The sequence below is a fragment of the Oryzias latipes genome, chromosome 7 (genome assembly GCF_002234675.1).
Source record: "Oryzias latipes chromosome 7, ASM223467v1".
Classification (NCBI taxonomy): domain Eukaryota; kingdom Metazoa; phylum Chordata; class Actinopteri; order Beloniformes; family Adrianichthyidae; genus Oryzias; species Oryzias latipes.
Genome location: NC_019865.2, coordinates 11,843,874 through 11,855,920, shown reverse-complemented (window position 1 = coordinate 11,855,920; position 12,047 = coordinate 11,843,874). Strand labels below are relative to the sequence as shown.

The following is a 12,047-nucleotide window of genomic DNA, read 5'->3' as shown; positions in this document are numbered from 1 at the left end:
CAAAAAAGAAAAGAAAATTCCTAAAACTTACCGATCTGTTTGCAAAGAGTGTATCCAAGGTGTCTAGCTCCACTCAGGAGTAATCTGAGGACTGTGTCTCTAGTGGGACTGTCTCCTCTTGAGAGCTGCAGCAGAATGTTAGCAGCATCCTCCAGACCTTCTTCTGAACACGAGTGAGATGTCAAGACCTTTGAAAGAGGTACAAGAAAGAAAAAGGAATATGAACAAAATTGCAAAAAAAAAAAACATATCAGAAAAGTAATACTGTAAGCTCATACTCTGACAGAAACAAAACTATTGTTTTCTTTTACATAAGACACAATTGCTTCCCCATGATAAAAGGTGTTTGTTCAACATACCTCCACTGACAGTTGAAGCTGTTTCTCTGTTAAACCTGCGGAAGCCATCTTGTCAAGTTCTGCATTTCCAGTGGTACCCCTTTGCTTTCCTGTTTTAACATCCAACCACACAACTGACCATTATTCACTAATAAAACTTAGTGTAGCAGGTTCAAATTAATCTGAGCTATTCCACTGTACCTGTAGAAGCTGTTCCAGTGGGCGTAGGTATAAAGATTGTAGTAGTAGTAGAGGATGCCCCGAAAGATGGTACACTTGTTCCTGAGGATGTACTCTGGGCTGCAACTCCTGCAGAAGCCGCTGGGACAGTCACCGCAGGCTGCACAGAGGCCAGTGGTGCTGTGCCCTGTGCTGCAGCTGTAGCTCCTGAGTTTGCTGTGTTGGAGTTGACCGCCTGTGGAGTAGGGTGGCCTGCAGGTACCTCAGTGGCTTTGTTGTCAGGCAGGGCAATGGATATGAGGGACAGCAGACGCAGGAGCTTCTCAGTGAGCAAAGAGCTCCGTCGGATTACAGGATGAGACAACATATTCATCAGCTGGCCAAGTGGTGATGTCTCTAGACTAAATTGGGCTCCCTCTGCCTCTGCGCTGCCCCCTAGGGGTACTGACTTCATAGATGCTTTGCCTTTTCGGCTGACATTCATGTTGTCAAGCTTTACCAGCAGGTCCCAAAAATCTGTTGAGATGCCTAAAGACTGAGCAGTCATAGCAGAAGAAATCAGTGAGTTCTGGGTGTTTGAGGCATTGGGATTGGCCTGAGACCCAGGCCTCGAGCTTCCAGTTCCGCTTCCTCCCACGGAGGAGCCTGAACAAAGGCGAGAATCGATATCAGAAGATAAAAACAACAAATCCTTGCAGCGTTGCTGGGTGAAGTGGCTAGGGAAAACCTGCAGTAATAAAAGAAAAAGAATAAAGTGAATTTTCTGGATTCAGCTACACAACTCGCAGCAAAAGCTGATAAACTTCGACAGTTCAAGAACACTGACCTTTGCTAATTGAATAAGCGTGTCCAATACATGTCGACAGACCACAGGAGCAGCTTGTGGGTGAATGTGAACTGTAGACCCTCCTCCACCTGTACATGCAACACCTGATGCAGTACCCGACACTCCACCTCCCAGCGTTCCAGATCCTGCAGAGCTACCAGCTGAATGCCGGTCAGCATGCTTTCTACCTGATACTCGCTGAATCTGGAAAATGTTTGTTCGGCAGCCCAAGGCTGCATCCATGGAGACGGAGAGCCAGGAAAGCTGGCTGGAGCTACGAGACTCAACCCTGTTCAAAAGCTCTAAGGAAGAAGATGAAGATGAGGAGAGGGAGGAAGAGGTTGACCCTTTCCCTCCACAGCCCGCCTGAGTGCTCCTTTTGCCACGAGAGTCTTCCAGACGTGATGTCTCTACGCAGACTTCACTCTCACTGCTGCGCTGGAGAATAGACAACAGGCTGCGAATGACCCACCCCCGAGTCTGAGAATGGTAGCAGAGGTTCCTGAGCACGCGGTGGAGACGGCTGGTGTTGAGCTTCGGTTCGTCCACAAATAACAAAACCAGGAGACAGGACAAGGCTTCATGGTCTAGCAGCAAACGTCCACGCAGCCGCAACAAAGAATCCACAGTTGAACTGGTTGGCCTAATGAGACAGAACAATCCTATTATTCAGTCTTGACTTTAACTTTCAAGATATCAGAGGTACTGTATTATTTGATGAAGACAATGTGTAATTTTTTTGCAACATAACTAGCATTTACATATGAAAATACTTCACATTTATACAGAAAAGCAGCACTCAAAGCAAGATCTTAAGGTATTGATTTTACCTGTGATTTGTTCCTCCACCCATCTGAAATGTCCCTCCTCGCTGGACAGCCAGTCGAGTGTACTGAACCCCACGATTGCTCCCTAAACGACTGGTAAAAGCTGGCGAGCGCAAGATGGCTGAGAGTGCTGAAGATGAGCTGTGACTGAAGAACCGATCATGCATCAGTTGTCGCTGACGTGCCTCCTGTTCTCTACGTAACGCGGCGGCTTCCGCGGCAATGTCCGGGGGCATGACAGCCAGGACGCTATCTTCCATGTCTTCAAGAACACTACGGCGAAGCTCTGAGGGCAGCGTCTGGATGAAGGTGACTGGATCTAAAGGAGTGTCTCCTTGTGGAGGCTGCTGGGCTAGCTCCCTTCGCTGCTGTTCAGCTCGTTGCTGGGCAAGAACCTAGGACATTTTAAGGCATCGTTAATAAAAACAATCCTGATTAGAATTTATTTGCTTGTAAGTTAGATTTCATAAACAGATACTTTGCAACTGAGCGCGGTAAGCTACATTTAAATATGTCTTACCTCCTCCTGAATAGCAGGGGGTAAGGCTGCCAGGAACTCAGGGCTGACCTCAGTGACCCCTGGTCCTCCTAGCACAGGTGCAGTTGAGGTGGGTAAATTCGTGGCTACTGGAGGACGGGAAGGTGGCCTGATGCCAAGTTGATTTTGCAAGACTTCTCTACGAATGTCCTCAGGAAGAGCTGCTAGGAAGGAGGGATCTACACCCTCTGGCAGACTTATGCCTATCATGAAAGAACGTACAGATATTATGCATGTTATTGTGCACAAAACAAATTGTAGAAGTGAAAGGTAACTTACCTGCAAGAGGATCCTCCTCGTCGTTGCTGGTGGATGGGAGGGGCTCTTCCTGAATGACTTGGGATTGACTTTCAGCACTATCACTTCTTGGCATCGTTTCCCCAGGGGATGAGACAGATGTGGATCTAAAGAAAATTAAATAAAAATTCAATTCAGTTTTATTTGCATAGCCCAAATTCACAACAGTCGGTTCAATGGCTTCGTACCCGTAATTGTAAAGTGGACATACAATCAAAAGGATCATAGATGCATAGGATTCAATAAGAAAATACTAAACTTTGACTAAACAGACTGACCTAAACTAGGCATTCCTGGCCACTAGGCCAGGAATGCCTAGTTTTCCTTGTGGAAATGGTACAGTTGTTTTTTTTAATTAGACTGCGTGTTTTGTCTTGTATAAGCATGTTTTTATGTCTTATTTCAGCAAATAAACTATTAAGTTACTAACTATTAACTATTAACCAATCAACAACTATTCTCCAATCAACAAGTCAATAATGAATAGGGTAGACAAGTATACAAATAATTTCACCAATAGGAGACTTTCAAGTTCATGGACAGACTTACCCTGTTTCAGCATCAGTCTGTCTGTCAGTCAGCCCACTCTCTCTACTGCCAGACAACTCCTGAGAAAGCTGGGTGGTTTGGGGAGGGTTGGGAGCAGATTCTTCCTGAGTAGCAGAGGCAGGGCTGCTGGTATCCATCGGGGAGCCTTCGAGTTGTGACACGCCAACCACCGTAGGCTCTGAGTTTTCTACAATGTCTGGACTTAGAGAGGCTGAATGAAGAAAGAGTGATAGATTACCAGATCTTAAAAAATATTTAAGGTTATAACTAATTCCAGCTTTGACTTGTATTATTTCAATATTTCCACAACTTTAAATGCAGGGACTTTTTAGCTGGCTGATATTTTAAAGTTTTGTCTTTTTTAAACTTAAGTCTACCTTCCCTGCCTTCATCCAACGCTCCTCCACTGCCACTTCCTCCGACTCTCTCACCGGTTGTGGGTGCTGGAGACATTTCCATTTGAGATGCTTCTGCTTCACCATTTGCCCTCTCGGCTGCAGACAGTGACGGCAGGGCAGCCCCTGAAAGAGCAGCCAGAGAGCTTGCGTGCGACTCTGCCAGCAACAGGTCAGCTATTGGCTGGTGGACCTGTTGACTTATAGCAGTCTCCAAAGAGACTAAGGCCTGTTCATGAGGAGCCGGTGTTGTAGGAGTAACCTCTCCAGATGGGGGAGCAGTAAGAAAGCCCTCTGAGACTCTGGGAGGGTCCAGACATGACATTGTACCACCCTGACCCTGATCATGGTCTGTAACATCCAGGGAGAAGAAATAAAAGAAAAACTTAAAACACGAAAATCTTTTATATTTTTAAAGAAAATACCAATGCATATGTTAGTAGTACAGGTCTGAAGTTATCACTTTTATTCAGAGGTGCACATTTAAACACAGCTTTGTTGTTCTAATATAATGACAAATAAAAACAAGACAAGTTAAACAGAAACACTTGAGAGTATTATCGCTTTCTGACACAGATGCTTTAGGCCTCTACTGAGGAAGGCAGTAAGTTGTATAGTTATCTCCTGAGCGGGGTGCACATACTTGATCCCCAACAACAACACAACTTACTACCTCACCGCAGAACAGGCACCTGAAGCAAAGCAGATACTTCAAAGATACTTTGAAGATATCACTTGAGGGAAAATCCACATTTTGAAGAGTTGACCTCTTAAAGGTTAAAAATGCTGCAATAAAACATAAAAACAAGGAAGCCCTCAAAGAGAAGAGAATAAACAATACTTGATGAAATGATTGGCATTCAATAAGCTGACAGTTGTGTTGTTAAAGATTTTTAGGAAATTATTCTTCCTAAAAATGAACAGACGTTGAGTCACGAATCTGAAAAAAGGATGACACCCAGTCTGCAACCTGCAGGTGGTGGCAATATGTTAAAAACTAACCTGGATCAGTTTATGGAGACACACTGTAGTTAATTGAACATTTTTGAAGCATTGCCCATTCGGTATAAAAGTCTGATTATTACACGATTGCCACTTTTGCTACAATAGTGGAGTAAATGGAGACATTCCATTATTTTGTGGGCATTTCCCCCCCCCTTTTTCTTTTAAGTTAACTAAAAGTTATTCAACAAGAAATATCACCAAAAGGAACATTTTTTTAAGAGGCACTTTTCATCTACAATGTAATAAAATAAAATATTAATCCAATAATGATTTCCTCTGAGGAGGACAATAAAGCCACATTAGGTCAGAAATATAAATAGTATTGAATTTCTTTTAATGTATAAATCTCAAGAAAAAGTAAATTCAGACACAATCAAATATGTACAGCTCTTTTTGTACCAAATCAAGCTGATAGTCTAGCCGGTATGGCGTTGCTATAAGAAAGACAGTAGACTGTATAGTTATCTCCCAGATCTGGTGTGATCCTAAAACTATACAAACTACTACCTCATCCCACAGCACGCACAGCAGGCTGGCTGCTTGATCCTGGGTAGCCTTCACCGAGCTGTCAAATCCAAATCTGGTCACAGAGTTTAGAGATTTAAAAAGAAAAACCTAAAAATATCAGTACCTGCTGCGTTCTCACAGTTCACTGCGCCCAGTCCAGAACTCTGGAGACGCACAAAAAAAAGGTGCATTACTGATCGAGCCATAAGGTTAACATAAACCCGTACATGTTCCATCTAAACTCTCTGCAACTAGAAAGGCTATACATCTCATAATTCTTCATAGAAAGAGTCAACATGCATGCAATATTCTCCAACCTGCAGAGTTTGCTCCCTGGCCTGTTCTGCTCCAGAGGCTCTTCTGTCATTCTGTTTGGACTCTTCTTCCTCAGCCAGCTGCCTTCTCCTCTTCTCTCTACGCTCCTCCAGCTCTTCATCTCTGAGACTTTCCAGGTGTTGCAAGATGGGCACCTTCACAACTGAAGGGAGACGGCATTTTCTTTATCGTTTCTTCATTCTTTTTTAGATTCAGAGCTATAACAAGTACTTTTGAAGTACAGTTGTGTGGGCTTGAGTGTTGTGTAAACCCCAAAGCAGAACTAAAAAGCTATTAAATACTAACAATACAAACTTGCTTTGCATAAGGACGCATTGGGAAAAAGAAATTAACTTGCAAATCAATGAAAATCAGTTTATAGTTTACTGTAATTACCTGCAACACAGTCGTGCATACTCTCAGCATCAAGCACTTTGCACTCATCTGTCCATCTAGTTAAGGCAGTGGGAATGCTGGAAAGGGTACCTTAAAAGAAATCAAACAATGTTCAACATCTTGAACAGTACGCTATAAATCAATCGATTGCAAAATGATCATTGTAAACATGCCTGCTTGGCCCCCTGAGCTGCTTTGTTCATGAAAGAAGTCATCCAACAGTTCGTCATCTGAACGGGCAATGATATGCACATCTTCATTTCCCACCAAGAGTCGGGCGCGACCGCGGGATTGCAGTGGGAGAGAGCTGGACAGCTGTAAAATGTCTGCAGCAGCACTGGGGCCCAACAGTCTAAAACAAAATAAAAGACAACAAACATTCTATTGTTATTCCAATAGAAAAACAAAAGGTTATTAGTCAGGTGCTCCAAAACACATACTGCTTAACACAGCACCAAAGTGTTCAAGAGCTTCACCTTTGCAATATCAGAGGGGGGTTGGGCTGGCGGTTGTGTGGGTAGTGGACATGGATAGTGTGTCCACTGTTTGCAGTGAGTTGACGTAAAGTTCGTTGGCTGCGGCCCAAACCCTGTGCCAAACGACTGCTAGTGCCGGCTACTCCTAAAGTCAGGGAGCTGTGGTCAGCATGGCGCACCATGAGTGGGTGTGAACTCGGGATGTTGCCTGGAGATGGAGGGATGTCAGCTGACAGAGAAAAACAAAACCAATGTTAGAAAGAAAGATTAAAACAACCGATAAGAGTTTAAGGATGATGCATTTGACTCATTTGCCTTCTACAATGTATATTGCTAAGATGAATGAATGATCTACAATTAAATAAATATATCTATAAAAGAATGAATAGGAGTCCTTTATTAAGATAAACTACATTTTTGTATAAACATGGAGGTTGACTTGAATAAATTTAAGAAATCCTGCTTACAGTTGTTGGAAAACATGTTGTCAAACTCTATAATAAGATCATCATCTCTGTCAAATCTTTCAAAGCGGATGTGCGGGGCAGTGTTTATGTCAGGAAAGTCTTCATCCAGCTCCATCTCAGATCCTTCATCATCATCCTCGTCTCCTTCTTCATCATCCTTTAGAAACCACAAAGAGAAATGAGCCTGCAGTAAAAAAAAAAAATCAAGTCATTTTTAACATCTTTGAAATGGATTAATCATACTTGGTCTTCCTCCTCCTCTTCTTCCTCCTCCTCCTCTTCATCCTGGCTGTCTTCATCATCATTACTACCACTGGAGTCCTCTTCTTGTGTGTGCTCTTCATCCTCTGGCTCCAGAATGTTCATAGAGTCTGAGAAAAATGTAAAAACGAAAAATATGCTGTGTTGGAGTCTGTTTTTATTACATTCATTCTTTCTGAAGTACGTTTTCTGTTTTATTAGATTTAGAAAGCTTCATGAGCTGTGTTTTATGATGCACATGTACCTTCGCGGTTAGCCTGAAGGGTTGACGTTTGGCTAATATTGGAAGGGGCCTCATCCATCAACACATCCTCTTGTGACTCATCTTCTCCACTAGTTCCCACTATATTAAAAACCATGTAATAAGGTGCGTGCTTTGAGCTGTAAGCGGTTTGCAATACAAGCATATACAACACCGACATTGAGCATTAAGAACTGCAGTATTGCTAATACATTTCTCTTCTCCAACATTGCTTCTATAGCTTCAGGAAAACAAATGCACAGCTTATGATGTACTTAAAATCCTTTTCTTTCCTTGTTTTCTTAACTCACCAATGATTGTACTGTTGACTGTGTTAGGATCTCTCTCCAACAGCTCATCAATAAGGTCCACCAACTCATTCTCAACCTGTATTAATGGAAAGAGTCATTCATACTCTGTTAAAGTCTAGTGTGTCACATTTATCTTTTACACATTATGGAACAGAAATTAGAGATAAGGAGCTCTGGCTGAATATTTATGAGTGCTTCATTCATCTCATGCCTGCATAGCTTGTGTGCTCAGAACTTCTGGTTGACCAGCGATAACCACTGTGTCTCCTTCTGCTTCTCCATCCATCAAGTCACCGTCTGTTCCTTGAACCCTGTGGCTGCCATCCACTGGCTCAGTCTCACCAGACTCTCCTGGGACGGATACAACAATTTAGCATCCATCACATCGCAGAGTGCTACTGCATTCCCTCGGTTTTCATTTTTGAACAAACCTTGGTCCTGCGTGTTGCTACTGCTGTCCCTGGCAGTGCCCACAGTGTCATGCTCTGTCTTGGTCTTACTGGAACCGGCTTTGCCACCAAAGAGACTGCTGGGCTGGTTAACAATGCGTGAAAGAGTCTCCAGAGGCTTCAGTGCAGCATTCACCGTGTTGGCCATGTTGGGACTAGAGAATAGGAAGTTAACATGTAATTATTTAGCAAACCCACTGTTTATCAGCATCATCGCGTGTACTATATAAAACCATTTTAGGGTTCAATGATATTGAATTGAAGCTACAAGTAGTTTATAGTATTAAAAATGACACAGTCTTTAAAACACCATGGGGGGGGGTGTTACAATGAACAATACCAGAACTTCTTTAAATATATTTTCGGTTTCAGTTTCCAATCAATTTACACTGCAGAACAAAAAACAAACAAACTTGAAAACATGATTTAAGAAACATTAAATAAAATGACAGTATAAACACTCTGGCACATTACAAGCTTTTAGGTTGATTTGTTTTTGGCACATAAATATTTTACATTTATTCAGACAAATCAAATCCTTTAAAAAATAATGCAGTTTCAGTTATTTTTTTAGGTTATTTTATCCAAATGTGAAAGCCTGGCAAGACCTGCTAACACAATATCTCCTAGATGAGACAACCTTTTTCCTTTTTAACATAAATAATTGCAAACTCAGTTGGATGTCAGAAAAACAGTGATAAATATTGTGACACGAGGCTCTTAGACCCAGGGTTAGCCTTTAAATTAAAATAATTTGTTATAAATTGGGCTCAGACTCCAAGCAGCTTGTTTGCTACTTTGCTTAAAATAAGAACTATTTCTATAAGAACTATATCTTTGGATTGTTCATTAGGACTAAGCTCACCCATGATAGAGACACCCATGTAACAGATGTTTAAATAGGATTCTTGTTCTACATATAAAAATAAACTAAGTACAAGAACATTCCAGCAGAGTTTTGGTTGGGTATAGTGACTGTTCCCACTACTTCAGAAAAGAAATCCCTTTATTTTTTACAGATTCTCATCCTTTTTTTCTCTTTAATTTTTAAAGCTTACCTGGACAAATCCAAGCTGTGAGGCACACGAGCCAAGTCATTGACCAATCCCTTCTTCAGAAAGAGCCTTATGATGTTGTTCATGCCATTATGTTGTGTCTTGGCTGTTGCTGTGCTGTAGAAACTGGATGTGGAGGGACACGACTCCATGATAGTGCTGATAATGCACATCACTGCCTGCAGCCTGTAAAAGCAACGTGAAAAGGTAAGAATGAGAAGAAACTCCAACCAAGCCATGTTAATTACTTAAGATCAATACAAAAAGCAACAACGCTACATGCTACAAACAACAACAATTAACACTTTTCTGTTACCTGGCATGCTTTTCAGCACCTTCTGGCATTGCCAGGGCACGACTAAGGGCAGCTTTTACTTCATTCACCAGAGCAACCTGGGCATCAGTGCCTGTGCCGGCAGCTGCCAGGCTGGCTAAGAACAGACGGGCCAGAGCCGGTGTGTCCTTGTCCTCCGAATTCTGTGTGTGGGGCAGCAGGTGGTCGAGCACAAAGGCCAGAACACTGCAGTCCTGTTCACAGGTGAACAAACCCAACAGGTAAAGGGAAATGAATTATGGAAGTATAAGATAGAAAAATTCATTCAAGAAAAAAGATCATCTTTACGCACCTCTTTAATGAGCTCAGACTGTCCAGCGGTGTAGCAGTAGGAAGTAATTAGTGTGGCGATGCCCACATAGGAGCGTACCAACTCTGCCAGAAGTCTCAGGATGGTAGACACTGGCATTAAAGGCTTGCTCGCTTTTACTTTGGCTGCTTTGCTCTCTTCTGAGCTGGTACTTTTGTCTCCCTCCTGTTCCTTCTTTTCTTCCCGCATCTCTTCTGGTGTTGAAGCTGATATAAGTCAAACAGATTTTAAATGATTTAAATTTGATGTAAAACTTCCTACTAGAAAAGATCGTTTCAGTTAAGTAATAAATTCAGTAAGATAAAACAAACATAACCCCACCTTCTCCCTGCGGCATGGCAGATTGGGAAGATTCAGCTACACCCCCATCGGCAGCAAAGACTTGAGCCTTAAAGAAACAAATGAAGCCCAATTATAAACATATAAACTGTTATTTTCATTGTTTTTAGAACTTATTATTTAAATTATACATTTCAATTGTCACAGAGACTCACGTTAATATGAAATGCTGACTGGGAATCAAAGTCACTTCCCTGACGTGTGAGACGGTACTGCTGGTAGACATCGTCTCCGACATCCTGCAAAATCTGGCACAAATCTTGACCACCAGGTACGGCTGAAGCACGTTCTTCTGTACGCTCAGCTGCAACAGAGACACAAATAAACCTTAAATAACAAAACCTTAATCCATTATGACTAACTAGTAGGATCTTGTGAAAATGTCCTACGTTCTTCAGGAGCATGGTAGGCAGCCAAGGCATTGAGCATGTCATATATGACGTCTTTGATTGTGTCGGGAATGGACGGTAAGGGAGAGAGTTTTAGAGGAGTAGTCTTCACCAGCTGCACAGCGTTTGGTCCCTTAATCCGTAGGTTCTCAAACTCATCATCAGAAGCTGTGAAAACCAAGGAAGTATAATATAAGTAAAGTAATACGTCATGGTCAAAAAAATTTAAGTCTAACTGAAAACAATTTTTGCAGCACTACTTGCATGATTCTGTGTGTTTAAAAGCTACTTTATATAATGGAATCATCGCTGCACTCACTTGTTCCAGCTCCACGTGGTGCAGGCAGTGCAATGCGGATACAGTTGCTGGCTGTTTCAATAAAGCACTCAGGGTTTCGACAGGCTGCAGGGCCCAGCACACGTAGAATGTAGTTGATTTCTCTGGAACCAAGACTGCCGGACACAACTCCAGAGGTGGTGCTACCTGCCCCACTGGTCACAGCTGACCTCACCACCTTTGAAAACATATTTGACAAACTTAGGATATACTTTTTTTAACAGCCATACATTTTGGAACACAGTATGTAGAAGACATAACTAAACTGTTCTTTATCTTAAACAGAAAAGTACAAAAGTAACCTTTTCCATGGTGTGGCGTAGTGTAGCTGGATCTTCAATGATGTGCCGGAACAGCAGGGTAACAAGTGGGGTGAATCCATTGAAACCAGAGCCTTGTGTTAGCCCAAGAATCATTCGAGTGCTCTTCAGCTCAGCAAACATCATTGCATAGTGATGATTGCGGGTAAGACGTAAACAGAGACGAAGTGTCGCATGAAGAGTATCAGGGTCCACTGGAACACTGATCATGCTGACACAGGCCCGAATAAGAACGGTGATCATGTCATCAGTCAAGCCTTTAACTACAATGTCGGTTCCCTGAGACCAGACGGACTCCACAGTGGATGAGGGGCCAGAAGTGGTCTCCTTCAGCTGGCTTGAATCCTCCTTAGACTTGATCTCCACTGTAGCTCCAGAGTCTAGATCCGTCTGAGTTTCTTCTACTTTACTCTTGTCTCCCTCTGATCTCTCAGAGTCAGGAACATTGCCAGTCTTTGGAGGCTTGCTAATTCGAGGAACTCTCTGGACAGTCAACATCACAGGCCTTCTGTTCCCAGTCTCTTCATTCACCTGCCAAACAAAATGATCTTGTTAAGCCAATTACAAACTATAAAACATCTGCCT

At 42.5% G+C, this 12,047-nt stretch overlaps 1 protein-coding gene and 1 non-coding gene across 14 annotated transcripts in view; both read right to left on the bottom strand.

The window, feature by feature from the left end:
- The window catches only part of huwe1 (HECT, UBA and WWE domain containing 1, E3 ubiquitin protein ligase), a 39,137-nt gene that overhangs the window by 6,349 nt on the left and 20,741 nt on the right, over positions 1-12,047 (bottom strand). For 12 of the 13 annotated variants that reach the window (XM_023956591.1, XM_023956580.1, XM_023956585.1 and 9 more), the window contains 28 exons: positions 11,445-11,993; positions 11,125-11,320; positions 10,806-10,973; positions 10,572-10,720; positions 10,399-10,465; positions 10,060-10,283; positions 9,750-9,961; positions 9,437-9,619; positions 8,361-8,533; positions 8,141-8,280; positions 7,930-8,005; positions 7,622-7,720; positions 7,360-7,487; positions 7,117-7,273; positions 6,650-6,878; positions 6,347-6,525; positions 6,174-6,263; positions 5,780-5,940; positions 5,587-5,626; positions 3,933-4,301; positions 3,556-3,766; positions 2,989-3,113; positions 2,692-2,912; positions 2,175-2,566; positions 1,345-1,987; positions 540-1,245; positions 360-448; positions 32-188 (listed from right to left, as the gene is read on the bottom strand). In XM_023956591.1, coding sequence (XP_023812359.1) covers positions 32-188; positions 360-448; positions 540-1,245; positions 1,345-1,987; positions 2,175-2,566; positions 2,692-2,912; positions 2,989-3,113; positions 3,556-3,766; positions 3,933-4,301; positions 5,587-5,626; positions 5,780-5,940; positions 6,174-6,263; positions 6,347-6,525; positions 6,650-6,878; positions 7,117-7,273; positions 7,360-7,487; positions 7,622-7,720; positions 7,930-8,005; positions 8,141-8,280; positions 8,361-8,533; positions 9,437-9,619; positions 9,750-9,961; positions 10,060-10,283; positions 10,399-10,465; positions 10,572-10,720; positions 10,806-10,973; positions 11,125-11,320; positions 11,445-11,993 — 6,133 coding nt within the window. The remainder of the gene's footprint in view (positions 1-31; positions 189-359; positions 449-539; positions 1,246-1,344; positions 1,988-2,174; positions 2,567-2,691; positions 2,913-2,988; positions 3,114-3,555; positions 3,767-3,932; positions 4,302-5,586; positions 5,627-5,779; positions 5,941-6,173; positions 6,264-6,346; positions 6,526-6,649; positions 6,879-7,116; positions 7,274-7,359; positions 7,488-7,621; positions 7,721-7,929; positions 8,006-8,140; positions 8,281-8,360; positions 8,534-9,436; positions 9,620-9,749; positions 9,962-10,059; positions 10,284-10,398; positions 10,466-10,571; positions 10,721-10,805; positions 10,974-11,124; positions 11,321-11,444; positions 11,994-12,047) is intronic. The other variant, XM_023956590.1, reaches the window with a different exon arrangement.
- mirlet7g (microRNA let-7g) lies at positions 5,385-5,478 on the bottom strand. Its single transcript, NR_107105.1, has one exon. It is a non-coding gene; the product is annotated as a microRNA let-7g (primary transcript).